The 24,201-nt window shown below is 44.7% G+C and overlaps 3 protein-coding genes across 18 annotated transcripts in view; 1 reads left to right on the forward strand and 2 right to left on the reverse strand.

Annotated features, from left to right (window-relative positions):
* ANKRD6 (ankyrin repeat domain 6) overlaps positions 1-13,669 on the forward strand; it is a 122,035-nt gene extending 108,366 nt beyond the window's left edge. For 11 of the 14 annotated variants that reach the window (XM_083831509.1, XM_083831502.1, XM_083831514.1 and 8 more), the window contains 9 exons: positions 1,037-1,135; positions 1,354-1,431; positions 1,729-1,833; positions 2,090-2,230; positions 2,596-2,772; positions 4,802-4,954; positions 5,510-5,623; positions 7,325-7,667; positions 8,907-13,669. In XM_083831509.1, coding sequence (XP_083687635.1) covers positions 1,037-1,135; positions 1,354-1,431; positions 1,729-1,833; positions 2,090-2,230; positions 2,596-2,772; positions 4,802-4,954; positions 5,510-5,623; positions 7,325-7,667; positions 8,907-9,475 — 1,779 coding nt within the window. In that variant the 3' untranslated portion in view covers positions 9,476-13,669. The remainder of the gene's footprint in view (positions 1-1,036; positions 1,136-1,353; positions 1,432-1,728; positions 1,834-2,089; positions 2,231-2,595; positions 2,773-4,801; positions 4,955-5,509; positions 5,624-7,324; positions 7,668-8,906) is intronic. The other 3 variants (XM_083831507.1, XM_083831508.1, XM_083831512.1) reach the window with 1 other exon arrangement.
* Positions 13,467-15,506, reverse strand: LYRM2 (LYR motif containing 2). 2 transcript variants are annotated; one of them, XM_083831521.1, is made up of 3 exons: positions 15,355-15,506; positions 14,796-14,936; positions 13,467-13,862 (listed from the first exon to the last, which is right to left on the reverse strand). In XM_083831521.1, exons 1-3 carry the CDS (start codon positions 15,397-15,399, stop codon positions 13,782-13,784), a joined length of 267 nt encoding a protein of 88 aa, XP_083687647.1. In that variant the 5' UTR covers positions 15,400-15,506; the 3' UTR covers positions 13,467-13,781. The 2 variants fall into 2 exon arrangements, with proteins under 2 accessions (XP_083687647.1, XP_083687646.1); XM_083831520.1 differs by having other exon boundaries at positions 14,796-14,972; positions 15,355-15,424.
* Positions 15,507-16,560: 1,054 nt separating this feature from the next.
* MDN1 (midasin AAA ATPase 1) overlaps positions 16,561-24,201 on the reverse strand; it is a 98,717-nt gene continuing 91,076 nt past the window's right edge. For both annotated transcript variants that reach the window (XM_083831500.1, XM_083831499.1), the window contains exons 96-102: positions 23,915-24,030; positions 23,136-23,310; positions 22,455-22,528; positions 22,249-22,363; positions 21,230-21,293; positions 19,243-19,385; positions 16,561-17,538 (exon numbers count right to left, since the gene is read on the reverse strand). In XM_083831500.1, the coding sequence (XP_083687626.1) occupies positions 17,350-17,538; positions 19,243-19,385; positions 21,230-21,293; positions 22,249-22,363; positions 22,455-22,528; positions 23,136-23,310; positions 23,915-24,030 (876 nt within the window). In that variant the 3' untranslated portion in view covers positions 16,561-17,349. The remainder of the gene's footprint in view (positions 17,539-19,242; positions 19,386-21,229; positions 21,294-22,248; positions 22,364-22,454; positions 22,529-23,135; positions 23,311-23,914; positions 24,031-24,201) is intronic.

Genomic DNA, 24,201 nt, shown 5'->3' on the forward strand with positions numbered 1-24,201 from the left:
TTCTCTGGAATACTGCATTTTGCAGTAGTGGGAATCAACAATACAGAAAAATAGGAAAAATTATGCTTTAAATTCAAAGTAATGATCAGTTTAACCTAGGATTAATCATCCATGGTTGTTATATAGGGAAGAGATTGATCGCTGTCCCTATAGCACAGCCTAATTGTGTGGAATGGATTTAGTGCAGTACAACATATTTTTGCACAGAGGGACACCACTTTCCCTCTTTTTTTCCCCAGTGCTACCTGAAGTTGTTCCGTATTTGCACATCTAATGGTTTTAGTACACGCCTTATCCAAGTAGCAAGCAATAAGATTTCCACTAGGCTAGAAGGGATGTGCCTCTACCATTTTATGAAAACAAAGTGCAGGGCAGAGGGGACAGGAGGGCATTATATGCATGGGTACAGTGTCCCTCAGAGAGCTGCTGGCTCCGTTACCAGCACCTGAACCCAATCACAGCAGTCTTCACCTCAGTACACAGGAACAAGGGCAAGGCAGTGTTTGAGTGCTGGACCCATATCACCTCCTGGCTTTATTCCAGAAGCTATTTTCTTTTTTTTCTTTTTTTCCTGGGGAATCTCGTGAAGAGAAAACCGACCATCTCGCTGCTGTTAATTATCTGGTTATTTCTGAGCAACGTGATACACGACCACCTGCCCACCAAGGAATCAAACGTGCAGCAAAGAGAAGGTTGCAGTGGGCAAACCCGTTCTGCCCTCAGATGTCGTATCCGCTTGCTGGAGGTGGAGCTGGGCTGCCTCCAAGCTGTGCCGTGTGTCACTTCATTTAGCCAAAGCCCCTCACCAGCACCCTGGCTGCATTCCTCAAAACAAGGCTGAAGTAGCTCTTTGCCCCTCCCGTCCCCTTCTGCCCAGCTCCGCTTTTTTGTGGAGCGAGCCTTATTGAAGCTTGGTCGTTGCATCAGTAAGCGCAGGTCTTCTGGCCTCTCGGCACCCCATAAGAAGCTGAGATTTCTGCAGGGTGAGACCCGAGGACGGGTGGTACACGGCTGCTTTCTGCTTTGTGGCTTGCAGGCGGGAGACACGGCGCTCCACGTGGCTGCTGCTCTAAATCATAGGAAGGTGGTGAAGCTGTTGCTGGAGGCAGGGGCTGATACGTCAGTTGTCAACAATGTAAGTAGGACGTGCAACTCCTCTGGTATTTTGTGTTCATGCAGACTCTCCTCGACACTCTAGTGTTGGTAGAAAATATTTGGGAGTTGAATGAAATCCGGGTACATGGAAGCAGTTAGTCACTTCACTCTTTTGCACGGGGCACGTACTAACGTCAGGTGGAGAAATCCTCCATTTCCAGTGTTTTGAAGGAAATGCTGTCGTCTTTTTCCTCTCAGGCAGGTCAGACCCCTCTAGAGGTTGCCAGACAGCACAATAACCCTGAGGTTGCGCTTCTGCTCACTAAAGCATCCCAGGTACGTTGCAAATGTTTTGTTGGCAGTAAACTCTGGCCCTGACACAGGTGGGGCTGAGACCGGTTACCCCCAAGGGGCCACAACGCCGTAGTCTTAGCCTTCTGCTATGAAAGATGCCTACGTTTCTGCTGGGTGTTGCGTAAATGCCTGCTCTGCTTGGCCTGTCAGCATCTGGGAGCGCTCTCTCCTTCATATATTGCCTTTTAGGAGAGGTGAAAACTACGTCTGCTTTATTTCTTGGCTTCCGTATCAGGAAGGAACATGACATCCCTGAGTAACAGTGCCGTCTGCCTCCAGGTCTCGCGCTTCAATCGCGGAAGAAGCCTGAGGAAGAAGAGGGAGAGGCTGAAGGAGGAGAGGCGAGCTCAGTCGGTGCCACGGGATGAGGTGGTACAGAGCAAGGTACAGCCTGGCATTACCAACTCTGTCCGCTGCACAGGGGGAGCGGGAATAAAAGCCACTGGGGCTAAATCTGTCTGGATCTGTCACTTGTGTCTGAGAGCAGCAGCTCTCTGTGTGGGACAGCCAGGGGAGGCCACTTGTGTTCTGCTGCTGGGTGCCCGCCCATGTGTGCAGAGCAGCTCAAGACTAGGAAATGGAAGCAAACTCCTTTTCCCCGTCTCCCCGACTGCTCTGAACTCCCTGTCTCTGCTCCAAGCAGGGCAGCGTCTCGGCGGCTGACGACACCCAGAGCAGCGACCAGCCACCGCAGAGGAAAATAGATCTGAAGGATGAGCCCCGGTCAGCCTCTCCGGATCCCAAAGGGAAGAAGAGCAAAAAGAAAAAGCCAAAGGAGAAGGTATCAGTAGATTTAAAACAGCAGAGAGAGGCGGGATCATTGTTGAGTACAGGTGTCCCTTTGGCGTGTCAGTGAGCCAGGGCACCAGCTCTGCCCTGCTCACGGGGCAGAGGCAGCCTTCAGACAAAACTGATTTCTGGTGGGGAAATCCTCCTGTTGAGGGTCACATGAGCTGGGTTTGTGCAGAAATCTGGTTTTTGTGCTGACAAAAACCAAGATTGTGGTGAGTAATGCAGCTGGATTTGTGTTTTGATCAGGTTTTTGCTGTAATTATCAAAAAGGATTTTTCATAAAAGGATTTCCCACCGGGAATAGTTTACTAAGGGGCTCATAAGCAGGTAAAATGTTGCTTGTGCTTTACACAGGTTTCAGCGCTCTCCGACCCCATTTCCCCGGCCGATCAGCAGACACTCCCTCGGCCCCAGCAAAACCTGCCAAAACGCAGAAGTAAACATCACTGCTCCTCTCCGCCGCCTCCCCACGAGGTCCGAGCCTACCAGCTGTACACCCTCTACCGAGGGAAGGATGGGAAGGTGATGCAGGTGAGCGAGCTGCTGCCTCGTGGAGGGAGGCACGCTGAGCAGCACTCGTGGCCGGGGCACGGCTAGCTGCTCAGATAGAAAATGCTCTCGATCAGCTCCATGCCATGGGCGTGAAAGAACGACTGCGGCTTTATTTTCCTTGCTTGGGCTTCAGTTGTGTTTTGGCATGAAGCCAGGCACACAGCAAGATGGTTTTATCTATGCTAAGGAACGGGTAACGAGTTTTGCCCTAGAAAGTAGTAACTTTTTGGAGACAAGGTGTGAACAGCGATTGAGAATGGCACTGGAACTTAAAGGATACACTTTGAAATATTAAGATTTCTGATAGGAAAGGCAAAAAAGGTTTTCTAATGAAAATAAATGAAAGTTGTGTGAGCACTGACGCTTACTACTTAAACCCAGTGCTCGAGTGTACTCAATACATCCTGTTTCAATTCTTTGTTTATTGCAGCAAGTCTTCGGGGATTCTGGGATCGCTGGAGGCAGGAGCTGTAGAGAAATTGGTTTACAGACCAGGAGTAGCAGCTCATGTACATTTATTTCAGTTTAGAAATGGTTATTTTACTCCACTCGGTTTATTTTATTCTGCTAGTACTTACCAGTTCACGTTTCTATAACAGCATGAAATCAGTCAGCAAATGACCCCGTAGACATTGCAAACATCTGCACTGTTGTTTTCTTAACGTTGCCTTCCTGCACCGCTGGGAGATCAATCCTTTCATTTCATTAACTTTTCACATCCCTCCACAGCTATCCTCGTTCCCTTGCTGGAAGGAAATTCAGGAGATCAGTCAAGTCAGACTTCAGAGGCTTTACACGCCTTGGTCTCCAACATCTCACTGTGTAACACAGGGGAAGTTTCCAGACAGGGGCATTATGGGATTATCCTAATAGGATAGGAAGGAAGGAAGGAAGGAAGGAGGACTTCTCAGATGCTAAAACGAGTATGTCCCTACCCCTAGGGATGGTAGGATGGAGGATGGGCAGGTAGGAAAGATCTAGGGAGCAGGAAGATCTAGGAGTAGGAAGATCTAGGGAGCAGGAAGTGTAGGGAGCAGGCAGGCTTTGTATACAAACCTAATCTATTAAAAACGTTTAGCTTAATGCAGACAGACTCCCTTCCAGCATTTCCTGAAAATACAGGACACTCCTCTCTCCCCTTCTTTTTAGCCTGTCTTCTTTGATGCCCTCAGGCCCTGAATAGCAAACAAGAGTGTCTTTAAGTACATGCATTTCTGAAACTTTCTCTAGCACGCCGCAACTGACCCACCTTCCCCTGCCGAGGGAACAACCCGTACTCTGTGAACAGCACTGTAGGGCCAAAGGAGAGAGGGAGGCTCCTCTGCAGGCGGATGCAGAGCACCTGGGTTGGGCTCCAGACACCCTCGAAGGAGCCAGTTTCCGTCTGAAGACTGCAAAGGAAGCCTATGAGGATTAGATGTCCTTGCCTAAGGGAGCCTTTTGTCGCCATCTCCCTGAGAGAATTAAGTGTGGTCAGTGCAGCTCCCCGTGCAGGGACGGTGTCAGGCAGGTCAAAGAAGGCAGCTGGAAGGTCAGCCAGATGCCTGCAGGGTGGCGGGAGGCAGGAGAGGTGAGACCTTGCCTTGCAGTACGAAAAATGAGCATGTTATTGGCATTGGGTTAAAAAAACCAAATGCATACAAAACCACACATCCCCAAAAATCAGACCGTACAATTCAGAATTACAGCACTGAGACGGGGGAGCAGGTCTGTGAGGCGATGCCCTCTCATACGGCACACAGTCAGTACCACAGCATGTGTGAGCCAACCTCACTGCTGCTCGAAGCCCCAGCGTTAGGATTTGGGCATATAGACGACATCAATCATTTTCTAGTCTGTGTTCTTCCAACTAACGTACTGTTTGCTGAGCTGTAAGATATTATTAGGAGGGTAAGATATGGTACGTGGTACAAAAGAGCTCAATAGTGACTCAGAGAAGCTGCGCTGATGTTCCAAGTGCGCTAGGAGGACAGCAGGATGTAGCAAGCCAATGTTTTCCTCTTTTCAGGCGCCAATAAATGGATGTCGTTGTGAGCCCCTGATAAACAAACTGGAGAATCAGCTGGAGGCAACCGTGGAGGAGATAAAAGCTGAGTTTGGGACAGTACAAGATAAGATGAATGTTAAGCTGGGCCAGATGGAAAGCAAAACTCAACATCAAGTAAGAGTATGACCCGGAGGTCTGTTCGCCCACAAGATTATTAGAAACATAGCCTAAGCATAATGAGTGTTTTCATTGTCACGGTTCGTTTATTGCTTCTTGCGTTGTAAAAATGAACCTGAAAGCTAATACTCAAGACCAGGGAACTGTGACATTCCACAGGGATCTAATGTTGCAAGCTGGGGTCTTGAGAAAAACGTATTTAGTGTGCAAGTGGCTTCAGGTGCTTCTTTAGACAATAAATCTAACCTGCTTGAGGGAAACTTACAGAGAGAGTGCTGTCCTACAGCTGGTAGTTCGTAATTGTAAAAACCCCTTTTGTTGAATTCTCTTTACACTGATGTTCAAGATCCTTTAAATTATTTTTAATGTATTTTTTTTTCATTAAATAATTTTGCGATCGGACCTTTTTGCAAGCTACATCAAATTGCAGTTGGCACCATTCCTGGAAACGAAGCCTGAAAGGCAGAGCATACTATGACTTGCAAGGTCCGCAGATGGAGTTTTGTTTTTTTAACACGATCGCCTTGGCTAAATCATGTTTTTTTTCCCCAGCTCCGCGTTTTAGACAAGCTGATGTCAGAGCGGCTGTCCGCAGAGAGAACAGAGTGCCTTCATCGCCTGCAGCAGCACACTGAGCTGGAAAAAAACGAGGGAGAGAAACGGCAGGTAGGGCTTGAAACGGCTCCTCCCTCTTAGCTCAGGTGGATCAGCACAGGAGTTTTGTTCCAGCAAGCAGAGAGAAGAGCGGAGAGTTATCTAAACTGCTGAAACAGGCAAAGGGACTTCAGGGGACAGATGATTCCTATTCACCACCTGAATCTCTAGACCAAACGTGTAAAGCTTTTGCGTTAGAAGCGGGCGGTGTGAAATCCAGTCCGACTGTTGTAATTGAATTTGGTGGGCCCGAAGGTGGGATCTCTAACAAAGGTATCTTTTTTTCTAATGTAGTGCTTTGTACAAATTCTTACGCCTAAATTTTTCACAGTTGTGCTTTAGCTTTCCCTTAGTTATAGGATGTCTGTGGTAACATCTGCAAAGAGTCACAAAGTCCCTGTTGTTCCTTTCGTTTCTCATCCGTTTGGTTGTGCGCCCTGGAAATCTCCCCCTTCTCAGTCTCATCTTTTTTTTCCCCACAAATTAAAGGCTGCAGTTCTTCCCCCCGACTTTGGCAACAGCACGCCATCTCCAGGCTGTGTCGTACTGCCAGTAGGCAAGTTCTTTTTATAGGCTTGTTAACCAACGTTACAAGAGGAACTGTTCCAACAGAGAGCCAGCTCTTGCTCCTCTAGTTTCTGCACAAACTCACCACTAAAACATGATAAGAAAATTGTATTGCTCCACTCACAGTAAGCTTAAAATACAATTTGTTTTCTCATTGCTGGGGTTCTTCTAAGAATTAAGAGATGAATACTCTTTGTTCTAGTAAAAGGTCGTAACATTTTGTAAGACAGTTCCAAATCTGTGTTAAAAGGCTGGCTGCTGTGATAATCCCAGCTTAAACTACTGATCAAGCTACTTGGCCTCACACCCACAAAACAGTTTTCTCCAAAAAACAGTACTTAAACTCAAAAAGCTTTATTTTTTTTTCCCACAGTACGAGACATAGGTATGATACTGGCTTCTGTGATGTCTTAGGCTTGTGTTCCCACAGGACTCGAAATTGCCATTAAGTGGTGTCATCTGTCCATGTGCTGCTGAGTCCAGCTGAAACTACTGAAAAACTGGGTTGGCCTTTTCTAAATGCGCAGACTAAATGCCCAAGCTCGTCAGAGGTTCTGACCTAAATTCCCAATGCCATGTGCGTACCAGGGAAAAGAGCTGCTCATTTTTAAAATGATCACTGGCAAATGTCTCTGCAGTTGACACTTACTAAGCACTTCTGTAATTTAAAAGCTGTTAGTAATTTATCATGTGGTGTTGGGCTCGTCGTTATCACCAAATGAACAGAAGAGCAGAGATTGGTACAAGGCTGCATCCCAGAAGTGTCTGATTTGAATTTCACTCTTAAAAAAAATGGCAGCTGTGAGCACATGATGTTTCTTGCACTTGGGAAGTGCCTTTTATTTTATGATTAAGTAAGTCAGCCCTGATCAGAAGACTTGGAGTCGCATTTGAAGTAGAAATTCAAATATAACAGGTGGTAGCTTGGACTGAAGCGGTGCCTTTCCTTAGCTAGTATGCATTTCCTCATCTTTTCTGATTTGCAGTGCTCTGTATACTCCCCATGGCAGCATACGTATCTTTCCAGGCATCTAAGCCCACTGGTACCACGCTCAGTTCTCTTTGTCCTTGCTGCACAACCTGAGCAGCCCAGCAACCAGAGGCTGTAGTGCCAGGATCGCCTAACGTGTGTCCTCTTCCTCGCAGATGTCCTTGGTCGATGAGCTGAAGACCTGGTGCATGCTGAAGATTCAGAATCTGGAGCTGAAGCTTTCTGGAGATTCCAGGTCATCAAGACCAAAATCAACGCTGTCTACCTGTGAGTCCCTGACCGAGACCCTGGACACGGAGAACAACCCCCACGGCGCCAAGGACTGCAAAGCCCCCCAGCCCCTGCTGCCGTCGGAGGGCTCCCACCAGCACTCCTGTGCCACCCTGCCCAACAGCCTCTCGGAAGACGGGGGCAGGAGCAGAGGCCCGGGGCCCGAACAGAGCTTCGGACAACAGTTCTGCATGCAGCAGGACGGTGCCTCAGGGACAACCCTGTCAGGTACGTACATCACATTCGTCCAAAGGCACGCTCATTAACTGACGGGGGGATGCTTGTACTCACACCGTGGGTACTGACTCTGGCCGCGTGCTCTCCCCCACCTGTATGCATAGCGTCTTGTAATATGCTTCAAGGCAGCCAGTGGGAATGTTTAGATTTTATTTTTACTTGGGTGGAATTGCACTGGCTCTTCCTAACGTTGCCACTGTGTCTTTGAAGCCAAGACTTCTGATGCTCTGAATATTTACTGAAATTTCTGCAGCTTCCCAGTCAGAGTTACTTCAGCCCTGCCTGTCAGGAAGGTGCACAGGTTATCCAAAATCCACTGAAGAAAGCATACTGCTTTAAGTGCTCTTCAGATGTATGGATCCTCTAATGGCAGGGTGCAAGGATGTAAACCTGAAATACTCATTTCCCTTGTTAATATTTAAACTACAGGGATATAGAAAAAAATCTTCCACTTTTTCCACTTTTCAATTATTAGTTCATTATGGAATGGGGAAAAACACAGCTGAAAACACTGAAACCCATTCAGGGATCGTAGGCACCTGAGGATAGAGAAGACCTTGGTTCAAGCCACTTCTCTGTGCCTGACCAAGGAAGCTTCCGAGTACAACGAAACAGTCAGAACACAATTCCAGCCCAGGTCTCGGCACGCAGGGAGAGCACTGTCAAAGCGGTGGGCTTCTGTGAAATGCCCTGTGTATACCCTCCCGAAGCATCACACAAAGAGCACAGCAATGGACACAGACACCCCACTAGACTAGAGACAGAGAAGATGTGGCAGCAGAGAGGCTGTGAGCTACTGTGCTGAACAGTTCAGAAGCATCAAAATTGGTTGTTTTTGCAAAGTTAGCAGGGCTTCAAGTCTCGCAGAAGCAGGGGATTCATAAATACAGGCTGGCAGTGACTACTTAGGCTGATCATCAGACATCTCAGCCTGATGTTTGTTACGCGTCCCTTTTGTGAAGACCTTTGGTTGCTGGTAGGCTGTAGTCCCACAGCCACAATGCAGAGCTTCCCTGTCTGAGCCAGCTTTTCTCTCGTAATGACTATTGTATCACTAGTATTAATATCACCTGACTGTGGAGATACAAAAAAGTAACAGAAGCCCCTACACCGCGCACACCGCGCCGTATATGGAAAACGCCATCATTCAGCACACTTAGTATAGAAAGGATTTCTGAAGGCTGAAGTGCATGCCCATGGCTTTTCTAAATGCGTGTTTTTATTCTATAGGTGCGGAGCAGCAGTTGAGCCCTGCTGGACCAGCTGCTTCTTCAGCCCCTGCTCCAGACGTCCGGCCAAAGGACAAAGCCGGCGGTGCCAGCACCTTCCAGAGGCTCCAGCAGGAGCTGCCCTCCGCCGAGCTCGTGGGCTCCAAATTGCGACATGTAAAGGTTCAGGCGGCTTTGCAGCCCTTGACCGAGCCTGCGAAGACCGACCCGCAGAGCGGCTGCTTCATCGACAGAGGAACTCAGACAAAGAAATCCAGCAAGGGCGGGCAGCCGAGGCACAAGGCGCCGCACCACGCGGGGGCTCACCAGAGCCAGGAGCCGCCCGCTCCACCGGCGGGGCAGCCGCCCGCCCCTCCGCTCAGAGACACCTCGCAGGCCCTGGAGATAACCCAGTACTTCTTCGAGGCCGTTTCCACTCAGATGGAGAAGTGGTACGAACGGAAGATTGAAGAAGCCCGGTGCCAAGCTAACCAGAAAGCTCAGCAAGACAAAGCTGCTCTCAAGGAGCACATAAGGAGCTTGGAGGAGGAGCTCAGCAAGTTAAGGACTAAGGTGCAGAAGGAAAGCTAGCATTCACCCGGCGGGGCGAGGCGGGCAGCAGGACTCACTCTGGAACCTGCTGTGCAGGAATCTGGGATAGGCGTAGATACGTACTGGTAGTGCCTGGCACGTCCAAACAAAATGCTCTTTTTTCAGGAGTAGAAATAACTTTGGAAACTCCAGAACCAAGGAGCTTCACATGCAGACTGTACCGACGACAAAATGCTGCAGATTAGATCCTTTCCTCGTTATTTCCCAGAGCCCGTTACATTTTGCACTCTCAAGTTTCAGGTGCTGCTTGAAAACACGCTGCATTAAAAACCAAATCCGCTTTCAGAAAAGGGAATTTTCTTATTTCTGCGTAAGTCAGGTGTGGCGAGAGGGTTCCGCCGTACGCCTCATGTAAAGGTGACGCCAATACTGAAATAAATCCCGGATGTTTGAGAGCTTTTGGCTGGGTCAGCAGTGATGCAGTGACTGCTTGGTGCTGAAGGGCTGCTGATCCCCGCGGCCTCTCTCTGGTCAGCCGAGCAAAGCTCGAGCAGGGAGCGGTGCGGGTTTCCTGGTGGGAGAGGCCAAGCGCCCACTGAGGTGAGCTGCCCCATTAGGTACGGCGGCTTCTGTTGCCATGTTGTTTTTCACTTGGTATACATTATTAAAATAAATGCTCAATTAGGCTCTTTTAATGGTGTCCTGGTGGCAAAGCTCCTCGTGGTTACGCAGCTGTGGGGGCCATATCGAGTGAGCTGACAGAAGTTCTGTTTAGGGCATGGATGGCAAGTATTTTACCATAACCATGCTCTACTTGCGAAGCGTAATTTTTATGGAAATCTCTTTTCCTTCAAGCAGCAAACAGCTGAAGTCACTGAAGAAGCTTGAAAGCAGTCCTGTAAGGAAGTGAAAGCTTGGTTCCCTGTATGCAGACGTTTCTTCTTCTGTAGGGTCAGGCTTTCCTCCCAGCTGCCTTATCTGGACTGTCTTCCTTTGTTCCTCTGAACAATTCTGCTCTCTGTTTTCCCCCATGTGTCTCTAAAGAGAGAGACTGGGCCCTGGTGAAGCTCCAGGTTTCAGGACTGCTTTCACACAGTCCCACAAAACAGAACTCAGCAACATTTTCAATTTTTTTAGGGATGGCTTGCAATAAAAATCAAAGCTTGCAGTGAAGGTTTCTGACAGTAATTCACAGAGTAATTCAATTGCGTTTGTTCCAGCAGTGACACCTGAATTCGTCAGCCACGTTTGGGTGCTGGTGCGCCATGTGCTGCATAAATGAGATGGTCCTGCATCCCTGTAGGGTTCCCTCCGTGTACCTCGGGGAGGGCTCCACGAGATTCTCTTAACACGAGTAGAGGTACTGAACGTACCGTGATGGAACAATTGGACAAAACCAATTCAAATACAAGGTGGCACCAGATGCCAGGGAGAAAGATTTATTTTTTTCTATACTGTGGAGCCCTAAAATTAATACAAAATACTTTCCAGTATTGAGGATACCATTAACAAATTAGCAATTAAGCTTTTTGTGTTCTTAGCAGATGTATAAAGCAAAGAAGAATTGTATTATGTAACTATTTTTTAAAAATTCCTATTAATGCACTATCAAAGCAAGACGTGTATGTGCGGTTACGGAAACACTAGTTTTATTGCTCTGACTTCCATAGTCATATAGACACTTTCGTATGTTTACAGTTTTGTTTAAGCTACTGTAGGAATGCAGAAGCATGCTATTTAAGTTTTATATCCCCTTGATAAAGTGACTTGTTTTGCCAAGTAATTAAAATAAGTGTTGCTCAGAATCCTTGCGTTGCAATGTTTTCCTATCCAGAGAAAATAGACAAAATCAGAAGGGAAAGGAGAAAATCGGCCTGCAAAAGTCCAAGCTTCTGTTATTTTGTGTTTTTGCTATAAAACGCGGAAGCCAGGTCTGCCAGCTGTCTCGGGGTGAGGCCGCAGGGACCGAGTGCTGCCGTTACCAATGCGCTCCCCTGGCACTGCGGAGGCTGCTGCACGCTGCTGGCGCACACGCTCCTCACCTCGCACAAATGCGAGGGAAACACAAAGGCTGTGGTTTTAGCAAACCTCCTGAACGCACAGACCTGCGCTGCCGCTACAGGCCTTGCAGAAGTGATTCAAGGCAGTAACTTGGCTGCAGAGTTACTGATTTTAGAGGTTTTATGAAGCTAACAAGTGTAGTCCAAGGGGAGACATTTTCCTAAAATTCATTCCTACTCGCCTCTGCAGTTCCTCCCGCATTCAAAACTACTGGAATTGAAGAACTTTTTAAAATAAAAAATAAAAGCCATGTTGTCTACCTCTCTCAGGCACACTGTGTAAGCACAGGTGCTCTAGCAGAGTACACTCGGGCTCCTAATGGTTTCTGGCAGGCAATTTGATCTTGACACTGCAGAGGGTCACAACGGCTGGAAACCGCAGCCAGCAGACCTCAGGAGGTCGGGTGAGGTACTTGCGGGGCCACCCGTGCCTGCCAGGAGCTATTCCTGGCCTGCGCGGCTGCAACCCGTAAGCGCAGCAAACTGGAGCCGCGGGAGGAACGCAGGCCCTCGCGTCCCCTGGGAAAGAGCCGCGGCCAGGCGGCAGCCCCTGAGCAAGGGGACGGAAATAAACCACCGAGGGGAAAAGGAAGGCTGCACGTGAAAACAAACTGACATTGATCACAGCTTTGTTCAACACAGCAACTTCAAGGGCCTAGCCAACGCCATCAACCACCTTTGTCAACAGCCAGGATAAGAACCTGACACTAGTTTTTTACATATATATATATATTTTTTTTTTTAATTTTTTTTTTTTTTTGCTTTTTAACAACTTCCACTATGGCTTCCCCACCAGTTGAAATCCATATGCCTGGTAAAACCAGTCACTCCTTTTCTTTCCCCACCTGCTCCTGCCGTTCCCCCCCTCAGAGCAGTGCAAAGCGTGACTTTGGAATCTTAACCTCTAGCACCTTCATTGAGATCATACTGCTAAGGCTTCAGAGAGACCTTCCTCGGCAAAGATGCCACATTAATGACCAGGACTGCAGGATTATGGCTAACAGAGATCCAGACACCACCTCCACAAACAAAACACTCGTTTCCACGCGTGGCTTTTTTCTCCCACAAATATCAGCTGCAGAGAACCAAAACTAACACGTTTTTCCCATTAACTTACCTTGTTTTCATTAGTTTGAATTTAATGTCCCGCAGAAGCAAAGGGCTGTGACTCTGTTGTAGATGAACAGAGAACGTCGACAGCAGCCCCAGCCCTGCTCGTGCAGTGCCAGCTCCAGTGCCCACGTTGTCCAGCACCGTTCACGCTCAGAACTGAAGCTGCAGAGCAAGCAGCGTGCCCAGGACTTGGTTGTGTTCACTTTTGGAACATTAACAGCAGGGGAAACAAAACAGACTGATCAGAACACTGAAAAGCTGAAAAACAATCCCCAACTCACTCATGGCATTTGGTCAGCCCTTTCTACCAGAAAATGCTGGCAAAATTCTGAAAGCACAACCCGAAACGCATGCAGCTACTGTAGAGTATCTACTGCTGTCTAGCTACCTATGCCGAGAAAATCCCAGATGCACCTTGGCATTTTCATTAGTAAGTTATATGGGGAAAACATAAGATACGCTGCAATTCAGGGAGATAAAGGCATTTTCAAACTACACAAATTAAAAGTAGTTATTTCCCACTTGTAATTCTACCTTAAATTGATTTTTAGATACTACCTTCAAGATACTTCCTATTAACATGGGAATAACTATTTCTGGGGCTAAAAACCTCTCATTCATTTTCATACATAAAGACGTGCCTTTTAAAGTTTTATTCAGCTGTAACTGAAAATCAACATCTACATAAAAAACATTTTCTTAACGTAATGTTTTATGTTTTTAGACACAATTATTTATCCCAAATGCTTCTGCTTTCTTAATTCAGGAAAAAAAATAATCCTTGGCACTGTAGAGTAAAGGCTGTTACCACAAGTGTTACCACTTAGACGTACCACAGTAGGAAACAGACAAAATAATCTGGTTTACATTTATTTTCCATTTCCCTGTCAACACACTGCTGTTGTGATCTGGGGGCTTTCTGCTTTTCCCGCAGCACGTGCTACACCATCCATTCAGTTCTTCGGGGTCTTTTGTGTCTGAGTGATTCCCACATGGAAGAATAACCAAGCCAAGAAGAAAGGGAAGAAACAAAACAAAACAAAACAAAACAAAACAAAACCCACTGTGGTAGATTCCATCTTCAGACATTACCAGGATGTCATCAAAGACTGCTATTATAACCACATTCTGGTTTTCAGTAGATGAAAGTCCAGCTGTCAAAAAAATGACGCTCAGGATTTTGCCAGCTTAAGTGTTCTTTGAAGCTCCTGAAGTTGCATATTGCCTTGAGTGATCATCATCCTAATTGCATCCTGTAAAACAAAACTGAAGCTACTAAACAAACACACGTACTCAGATTTTACACAAGTGCTCAGATTTTAACACATTAAAGTGTACGTAGCTTCTTACCAGCACTGTTGTCATCTATTTCTAGCATGTAAAGTAACACTATTTTTGCTAACATGGTTAAAAAAAAACAGGTGAATAATTAATTTTATCCAATTCCTTAACAATGTGTTTGGGGGCTGGTTACATCTTTGCTTTAAAACTCAGATTTGGACTCCATTCGAACTCCTAGTAGTATTTTCTTTATGCCTCTGTCTACTGCCTTTGCAAGTACATTGTGACAACTGCTTATTGGCATTATGGAGACAGAAGTTTTATAGGACAAGTAGATATTTCCATCAACATTATTTTCTATCTAAGTATTGTTATGCTTTGTCTGCATAACTCACCCACCAACTCCCTGAGCACTGGTTAGAAAAAAACTAGAAAGCAAAGGACAAAAGACATTGGAGAAATACGAAGGTTTCTGCAATTCAGGCTCATATGTATAGAAATCCAATTTCATTTTCTTTGGCTTAAATATAGATGGAATTAAAGATTAAAAAAAGAAGCTATAAAAAAGCTTGAGCATTAATAAGCTTAGATTAGTTAGCATGCTATTCAATGCAATTTTTCTGATTCTTGATTTAGGCAGGCAGGATTTGTTTGGTTTTTAGCTTCTTAATCCCAGAACGTTATCTGGAAGTCAGAGAAATAGTACCCCCATGAAGAAACGACGATACTCAGAGATGCTGAAGTATTTCTCCACACAAATGCCCCTTAAGAGAAATTAGTCGCAGCAGACTCCCCACAAGCCTTGATGTGACACCCCCGAAACAAAAGCAGGTGGCAAAGCACAGCACACAGCACGCATCGCTCCGCAGGCCACGTGCTTGGGATTGCCCGTTTCCACCCCTCACCTCTTCTGTAGCATCCTTATTTCTTCTGAATTCCTCCCTGGCCCACTCCTTCAAATAGCGGCGATCTGCCTCGGCAGGGACGTCCCGGAGGGCCCTCAGGATCTTCCTGTACAGCTGGAGAACCTGCTGGCGCCTCAGGAACTGAGGACAGAGAGATGTCAGCCTGCTGCCCTGGCCCTGGGCACACCACAGCGAGTGGAGCTGTCAGTGGCTCCGTTCCGCTCGCAGAAATAACCACAACGCTCCGCATCTCCCTTCATAAAGGGCCTAGCGTTGGTTCCCTGCCTGAGAAACTTAACTTTCATACAAACGAACGAGCCAAGCACCAAATGTGTGGCAGCGGTGGCTGGTGTCAAACACAACAGCAGCGGTGCCTGCTGACAAGGAGGCCCCCCTGCCAGCAGCCACCCGCAGCCTTCCCGCAGCTGCTACCCGCCGCCAACACGGAGGTTTCACCCTCTCCGCAGGTGGGCGAGCCCCGGCCCTGCCACCCGGCCCCAGGCAGGGGAGGGATCTCCCTGTCACCTCCTGCCATTTTGCCCGAGCCGCCGGCCCGTACCTGCCTGAGGGTGAGGGCGCCGGGCGGCAGGCGGCCGGCCGCCATTTTGCGCGGCTCCGCCTCCGCCGCCCTCAGCGCCGAGCCCGCCCCGGCGGGAGGAGCCCCGCGGCCGCCATTTGCTGCCCCGCCGCGCCGCCGGCCGGGGCCAGGCGAAAGAAGGGAACTAACTGAGGTGTTGTTGCCTGTCTAGGTAGCTTGGTGCTTGCTTGTACTAAGTACAGTGCAAGCCCTTCGCTAATTACGGAGAGAAAAAAAATGAGGTTTGTATAAGCATTTGACTCTGCACGGAGCGTTGCTGATAAAAGTGTGGCTCCGGCTGCGGTCACCTGTGCAAAAGATAAGCCCTTGCAAAACTATAGCTTACAGTCAGTATCCTTGCACTCTTTAAGAGAAGTAGATAAGGTTTGTGGGTTTTTGTTTTCCTTCCCAATATATTTTCCTCTAGTTCCCTACTGCAAATACTCAGGACACGTCTGAAATGGCAATACATTTCAGACAATTTCCTCATGATCTAAGAACACCTATTTCCACAGTTAAATTTCCCAAACCATTTAAACGTTTGTATACATGACACATTTGTATAAAAAAAACCTACATAACCTTGCAGGGATATTGTATAGTACCTGACATTTGAATTCTGAGGGGACACAGTTCCCCTGTTAAGTTCTCTGTTCTGAAATTTGCTTATCATGAGTTAGTGTGGCAAAGCTCTGGTACCAGTCCCAAAGGTAAGGTGAGAAAACTCTCCTGATCCATCTCATCCCTCAGGGTGGATCTCAAAACAGCTACTGTGATACTTCAGTTGAGATTTTTCTATCTGTAAAGCAAACAGAACAATCACATCTTTGGGAACGCACCCATGTTCCAGCCATTTTCTGATCAACTCCTGCACCACACTTCAAGTTAGACACCTTCAATTTCTGTACATAAAGAAAATCTTCAATGGATGTAGAGTAGACATTTTAAAAAGTTTCCTGCACATTTTCACTATCTGAACAGACCAGGGAGGAGTCAAAAGACCAGACCACTAATCAAAGCTCCACGCTGGCATATCCTCATAAAAGAGATGTTGAGTTACATAAACCAGAATACATTTTCATATGAAAATTCAGATTTGTGCACTGCAGGAGAATGCCATCTATTTCCATGTGGCAAATTCAGTTGATCAAAGCTCGAATAAATTAACAAAAAGGACAGACAGCATGATTACAAACAGTGGTACCTCTTTTTATTAGAACAGACTATATAAGATGCATAGCTTCTGCAATGAAAAATCATGTCCATGCTTTAAGACATCTTATTAATGAAACATGTCCTCAATGTCTGCCTTGGACACTGGGGCAAACTTCACAGTGTAAACTGATAACACAGGGATTACTATATGGCATTATTCATCAAACTCCCTGATGATATTATCAGACAAAAATCAGCAACAATTATATCGAACGCGTTTAACTGCAGAACAGTTTCAAGTATTCAAGTACTTATTTTTTTTGGTTGCTTAAAACCATCTGCTTCACCCACTTCCTCCCCCCACCCCTTCCCAAAGAGGTGGCCAACCACCCGGGTGAAGCTAAAGAGAGCTTTTTTGCAAGGCAGCTCAAGTACTTCTAACACAGAAATGCCTTCCAAGAAGCAAGACTGATTTTTCTTATTGCAATAGACAGGAGTAGGAATAACTTTACCTCTTTGAACATTACAAATAACTTATTACTTAAAAGAAAAAAAATGTAATACAAGAGAAACTGAAGAAAGTTTTACATCATTTACGTAGTAAGCAATGAAGAAACACCGTCTCACCATTGCATAATCTCCTCTGACAAACACGGGAGAAGACACCTAAACCATTTTGTTCTCAGGCTGTCTGGCTGCCAGAGGGCAGCTCTTGTATGTTAATCCTACTTAAAAAGAGACCTCATGAACCCTCCGATGAAATGTCGTTCCATGCATTTCAGCAGTTTAGCAGCAATAAGGTATTAATTTTGTCTACAAAGTCTACAAAGCGTCCGAGGCAGTCACCAGTTCAAACCACTGTCTGAGTGCGTCACTGAGAGTTTCTGGAAGAGCGTTCACATCCCTAAGGATCATGTAGAATGGGAATGGAAATTCTTCCATGTAAGATCTGATTTCAGGCAATTCCCCAGGTCCTTTGAATATAGGAACTTTAATGTCCAAGATGGAATCCTGTAAAAAAGAGCTGACATGACTACACAACTACATGCATCAATTATTCTATTTTTCAAATTTTTGTAATTCCTCATCTGTTAAAGGTTAATAAAGTTTTAATATTGAAAGGCACAAGTATTCAACGGTAAATCAAATCAAAAGCTGAACACAAAGCTGTTAAATGTTTTTGCCCTTTTAGACAGAAGAGCTTTAATCAAGCTCCTGCAATACCAATTTCTATAAAGAAATCCTGCTTTCCTTAGTATTTTATAACTTCATTTTACTGTTATCACTTTACTTATGCATTTGGTGCCTTCCCAACACTGTCACCTGTAAGCATTTTAAGGCTAAAAATTTAACTTGCATTTGTGCATTGACTGAATGCAACAGGATTCTTTAGCAATGTTTTTAATTTCAACATAAAAAAATCAAATTAAATTCCATCTCTGCTTCTTGTAAAGGAACTTCTTATTTGCTCAGTGTAGAAGCTCAGAAGACTAATAAACCTTGTGAAAAGGGCATTTCACTGCCCAGAATTTTAGCTTGCCAGCATAACTAGGCTAGGTATAATCAGAACAGTATAATAGTTTATCAGAAAGAAAACTGTTAGCTTTTCAACAATAAATAGAGCAGGCAAGTTTTCTATGAAAAAAGGTACAAGAAGAAAGTTTGAATTACAAAATTATAATCTTCACCACAAAATTCAAAGTAAAACTCAAGTTTGTTCACTTATTACATTACAGATTCTCCCTGAAAAGCTCCCAGACATTTCACTTCCCAGACAAGGAAGTCTAAAAACCCTTCTTTCCCAGCTCCTAAATGCTATCCAGTTTTCTCAACTCAGGCACAACTCTCACACGCTCTTTTCTGTCTGTTAATCTCATACTGGCTCCTGCTGTCATATCAAGTCGAAATTGCTGTCAGAACTGATCGTGTTCTATCAAAATTGAGACAGAAGAATGCATCACTTAGGGTCCCCAGCACAGTAAGGACACGGATACAGGACAAGTCCAGAGGAGGGCCACGGGGATGATCAAGGGGCTGGAGCTCCTATGAAGACAGGCTGAGGGAGTTGGGGTTGTTCAGCCTGGAGAAGAGAAGGCTCTGGGGAGACCATAGGGATAAGACAAGGGGGAATGGCTTTAAACTAAAAGAGGGGAGGTTTATATTAGATGTAAGGAAGAAATTATTTCCTCAGAGGGTGGTGAGGCCCTGGCACAGGTTGCCCAGAGAAGCTGTGAATGCCCCATCCCTGGAGGTGCTCAAGGCCAGGCTGGATGGGGCTTTGGGCAATGGGGGCTAGACGGTGGCATCCCTGCCCATGGCAGGGGGCTGGAACTGGATGATCCTTAAGGTCCCTTCCAACCCAAACCATTCTGTGATTCCACGGTCACTCAAACTTTGAATTTACCAGCCCGCCAGCTACTTCTCTGGTGAAGAAAATCTACAACCATTATATTTTAAGATGGGAGTTCCTATTTAGACTTTGTAACATGGAAGCTGTTTCTTTTCTGCGTGCTTTTAAATACTAAAGAGGATAAACATAAAGATAGGAAGAAATCCTAGAATATTTCACACATGAAAAACTGAAGTTGGCCTAAATATCATCTTTGACCTCTGCAAAAGATAAAATAGCTGTAAAGCACTACAAAGACACGAAAAAGATTTGCATTGGTTTTCACTCACAGCACTTTAGTAATTCTCCCTTGTTCACTCACTTACCCGGGAATTAGGATTGTCCAACACTACGAAAATAACAAAGATATTGGCATTCTGAGCTGCTTGGACTGCTGCTGTCACTCGTTCCTTGCCTTCCAAGAAAAGTCCTCTTCCATCAGATACAATCAAAAGCAGCTGTGCTGTTTCTTGAGCACAGAAAAAAATAAAAATCCAGTAAATTAGAGTAAGGCATTTAAAAGGCAAACAGACATATTTGTTAGTTGTGTGGCTATAATGGGAAAACCCTCAGAGTTTTCTTAAGGAAATTAAGTCTTTATCAAGTAGAATTCTGTGAGTTAACATTAAGCTGCTGTTACAAGTGGGTCAAAGAAACCCGTTTTTTTTTTTCCCCACTGTATGAAACCATTGAGATCAACTGGTAAAAAAACAACAAAAACCCCACAACTGTCCATCAGTAGCACAAGAAAAGACAAAAATGCATGAAATATACATAAGGAATTGAGTCATAGGCTTCTCTTTCATGCCCAGTAGGTGCCTAGGAGTTAAATACTGGCTGAATTTTAAGAGAGTCCAGCCTTGTTGAAGTAGCAGCTGCTGCAACGAAATGGAAAGAATCCAAATCTACTCCTCCAAAATCAGGAACCTATGGATGTGTCTATAATAGTGTTTCATTTTGGAACACAGCACAGTTAAGACTGTGCCTTTGAGACAGGTTTCCATATTTTCCTCTCTTTACCAGGCTCGGCTTACCTCACACAGCAATACTGGAGTGCACAGAAGGAATTACTTTTGGATGAAGCTAAAGCAGAAGACAGGCTCCAGAGGCACAGCCAAGGCAACCACTAATGGGCATTCAGGACTTGGGACCAGATGAGCTAGTCTGAAGTAAACCCCCCGACACATACCCGGCGCAGATGTTCCTCAGCACTAATCATTTTGCTAGAGACACGTTACTTGCTCAAGTTGCCCCCAGAGCCAGAGATACTTCCCTCTAGAGAGGTATTCTACCTAAGTTATATGTCTACTATCTTTTAATACGATGGAAATTACAGTAACTACAGTCACAGCCCCTCTCTCTCCTCTCTCTCACCCCCCTAAGCATAATGGCTAGGGAGAGATGCAGAACACTTCCTCCTTTTCTGCAGACAAACCCTAAATGTGACAGTGCTTGCCCTTTTTACAAAGAGGGGTGATATATTCCACTGCCTTTTCTCTTGCTAGCTCCCTGATTCTGGGGCATGCTGCTGCACGCTGACCTAACTCCCCAGGACAGGATGCTGCTCCCACTCAGAATATCCCAACAGCCACCCTGTGGCAAAGAAGCATCCATGGATTATAAATCCTGGATTGCCCACTTCTTGGAGTGCTTTACCAAAAAAAAAAACTTTTTTGAAAATATGGGTGTCACCAAGATAAGCTTCTAACGAGCACAAAGCAGTCGTTTAGGCTAATTGTGGGTCAGCCATGAAATGGTAACCAGTCTAACTGTGGGTCAGGCATGAGGTAAGAAGCCTTCCAGCTTTTCTTGGAAACTCAAGAAGCTCATGACCTAAGTCTGCATCACAGTGAAAGGCAGGTGGGAGGCAAACATGTATCCTCCTCAGAAGTATGCTTCTGGATACCTATGGAAGTCAAGCTCTTGCTCACAGGAAGTGCTGAGGTCAAGACCAGAAATGCTGAGGGAGTTCAGGCTGCTAAGAGGCTGGATGATGCCTGAAAGCAGGCACTGCCTAGGGTTTACACATGATCTGGAAACATGACCTAACAGGGTACGGTAAAGCACACCTTTTTAAAAAGTTTTAAACAAAATTTCAGTGAATTACTGACAGATATGAGGTAGGTGTCTTCTGGGATCTGAGCTAAGCTTTAACCAAACATTCCTTTGGACAAAGCAAAACCCGAAGCAGCCCTAAGGCAAGTGGCATCCCTGTGTCATCCCAGTCTTTCTGTGAAGGTATTACTGTAGGGCTGTAGTGACTCTGGGACATTGTGCTGCCTCGGCAGCAAGCATAGTAATAAAAAAAATCACCTGGATTAATATTTTGAGACAGCTGCTGTGCGGCAGCAAACATACTCGACGATGATTCTAGAAACTGCAGAAGAAACCAGTAAGAAGATAAAGTTACCTTATAAAATACTAAACATAGTAACGATAACATTTTAAATAACACATTTCTGTATTTTAAATGCCTGGCCACCTACACAGATGCATTCCTTGGCATTTTCTTGCATTAACTCCTGTTCGAATTCAGTACATGCTTTTGAATTAGAGAATCTTTAGAATATCCTTCAATCTGGATTTAAAAATTTCCATTGCTAATAAGGCCATCAAAACTTCAGTAAACTGCTTAAGTGATTAATGACATCATTAAAAAAATACACCTTATTTCTAGGTTGAACTTCTTTGGCTTTGACTTGAAACAAATGTATCTAGCCACATATTCTCCATTAATAAGACATCAGCTGTCAAATACTCCCAATTTTGCTATTTCTAAGATTACATTTGAGCTATTTTGGTCTCTCCTTTTTCATTTAGTATTAACAGAACATCATCTTCAAATTTGGAAAGGTAAGAGTACAAAAGCCTTCTTAAAAGCAGAAAACTTTGCAGAAGTCCAGAAAGTATTACTACAGAAAGTTATTTTCTTCAGGAAACAGCCAAGTCTGACAAACATACAGCCTGACAAACAAAGCTGTTCTTCTTCCTGGAATCCAGGACATAAACCTTCAAGCTCCCACAAACTGTTGTATGGTTTGTCATTGGGGCACAGACAAGAGTAAGACTGAGAGCTTATACCCAGAAATGTTTGAGACCCGACACAGAGAAAGATGAATGTTTAAATGTGACGTAAATCAGAACTATGAGTGAGAAAAAAAATCCCTACTTGTACAAGATCATGTGATAACTCACTGTTATCTAATGAGTTAGTACACACTTAAATATAAACAACCAGCAAAAGTTAAAGCAATCATGAAACCATCAAGCTGCTGATGTCTTGGTCTGGAGAGAATTTGCAAACCTGGTGCCCTGGAGGCATTCTTGCGTACCTGAGCTATTTTTGTTTTTTTCTGCTGAAATTTGCAAAGGCGCAATATCCGTGTCCCCGACTGGTCGCTGAACTGTTCGTGGAAGGGGTGCAGCAGCTGAACAGTCTCTCCAAAGCTTTAGAGAAAAAAGTTATAGGGTGAAACCGGTACTTGCATTCTGCTCTAAAAATCTTAAAGAAAAGTGTCTCTATTGAAAATAAACTCACCTACACACAGCAATTTGTCCCACTTCTAGAAGAGTCAGTGCATTCCCAATGACTGCCAGGGATTCATACGCAAGCTATTAAAGAAGGAAGTTAAATGAAAAATGGGGTACTACAAGTTTTTCCTCACAGTTCAGTATTCAGTATGAAAAACGTTACTGAAATTATTTTTCACTATCTAGTAAAATAACTGAAGAGGCTACCTATCTTTTTTTTTTTCCCTGTTATATTTGTGAGGTAGTCATTGACATAAAAACACACTAATTCTATTTGAGGACTTTTGCTGACTGACTTAGATAGTGATATCACTTTAGGCAGGCTAGGGAAATAAAGACTGAAGAAAACGTGCATTTTTCATAAAGGCCTACATGAGAGCTATGATAAAAGTAATACTTAATCCCCCCATGAACTACATAGCTAAGAAAACTACAAAAATAATTTTCCAGTGGATATGCAGACCTTTATCTAATGAGTTTAGTTTTAGCAACAAATCTTAAGAGGCTGAAGTCACAAGAATTCAAGCCCATGGACCAGATATAAATAACTGCCCTAGAATCACCAGCCAGCTTTCCAACAGCCACCACTTTTGCATGAAACAGGTGAGCCGCTGACATATGCATCAGCCAGGGATAGTTTCTTCATAGTCCTTCCAAAGTGCCTTTTTTTTTTTTTTAACGTTTTTACCTGTTTAGAATGATTGTCTATCATACTTGAGGAATCATCAATAGCCAAGCAAATCTGGTACTGTCGTTTACTGGGCTTGGTCCTTCGCAACCAGATCTTATCCTTCCGGAACTGACTGGCAATATAGGGAATCACTTTGCGCATGTTCAATCTTTTCCCTGTTCTGTAGTCTCCTCTGAAAGTTAAGAGAGAAAAATACGTAGTTACAGGGTTTAATCAATAAAATACCTCATTCCAGAGATCCTGACCTATGCAGTGTATGCAGCAAAATACTTACAATATTTTAGGAAAATAAGTAAAATAAGTATATAAGAATTACTATTTCTGAATATCTGTATTTAGGTATAAATAAAAATAAAAATAAAATAAAATGCCCGTATTTCTAATACAAGATCGATGTTCTGTGCTCTTAAAAAGTTCTTAAACCTAGGTATCTAAAATGGAAGACCTTGCATTTAGACCCCTCCAGTTTGAAATAACATTATAAGCATTTTGACATTTAACATAATCTGTGACTCAACAGCATTTCACAGGTTTAAGCTGGTTTGATCAGCAGATGCACAGGAGAAAAAAAGATAGGAGGCAATATCCTCAGGATAAGTACTTACCACTACATCACATTTGTGTTTCATAAAATAACCTGAAGTTCCAATACAGAAGTAAAATTAATGCATTTGCAAATCGGAATAATTGCTACAAAGTAAGAACTTTAACTGTAGAGATATAAAATACCCCCCCAGGTTAGGCATTTAAAGAAACTTTAGAAAGACCCAACTTACTTCAACTTGGCTGCCTGAGTGGGTTCCAGTATGAGCCGTAGCTGTTCACAAAGCTGCTGTGACAGAGGAGCTGTCAGTACTAAATACCTCTGCCACAACTGGGCTGCTTCCTTCTCCTAAAACATCATACATCACAGAAAAAAATAAAAAGTGAATTATGTAAAAAGTTGGGAAGCACTGCCTGAAAGAGAAAACAAACCTCTGCGTACCAAGGAGGAATTAGTATCAGCTGAAACTGTACAGGGGTCTTGTAAGCACTCTACAAATGTAAGGACAACAATTTGCTT

Source organism: Anser anser (assembly GCF_964211835.1).
Source record: "Anser anser genome assembly, chromosome: 3".
Lineage (NCBI taxonomy): Eukaryota > Metazoa > Chordata > Aves > Anseriformes > Anatidae > Anser > Anser anser.

What these genes read in the sequence shown, in the direction of transcription:
- LYRM2 (XM_083831520.1), bottom strand. Translation starts at nt 15,399, where the DNA reads ATGGCGGCCGGCCGCCTGCCGCCCGGCGCCCTCACCCTCAGGCAG. An exon ending in GCGCCCTCACCCTCAGGCAG is followed by an intron (nt 14,973 to 15,354) that starts GTACGGGCCGGC and finishes TGGTGTGCCCAG; the next exon opens with GGCCAGGGCAGCAGGCTGAC. An exon ending in ATAAGGATGCTACAGAAGAG is followed by an intron (nt 13,863 to 14,795) that starts GTGAGGGGTGGA and finishes TTTGTTTTACAG; the next exon opens with GATGCAATTAGGATGATGAT.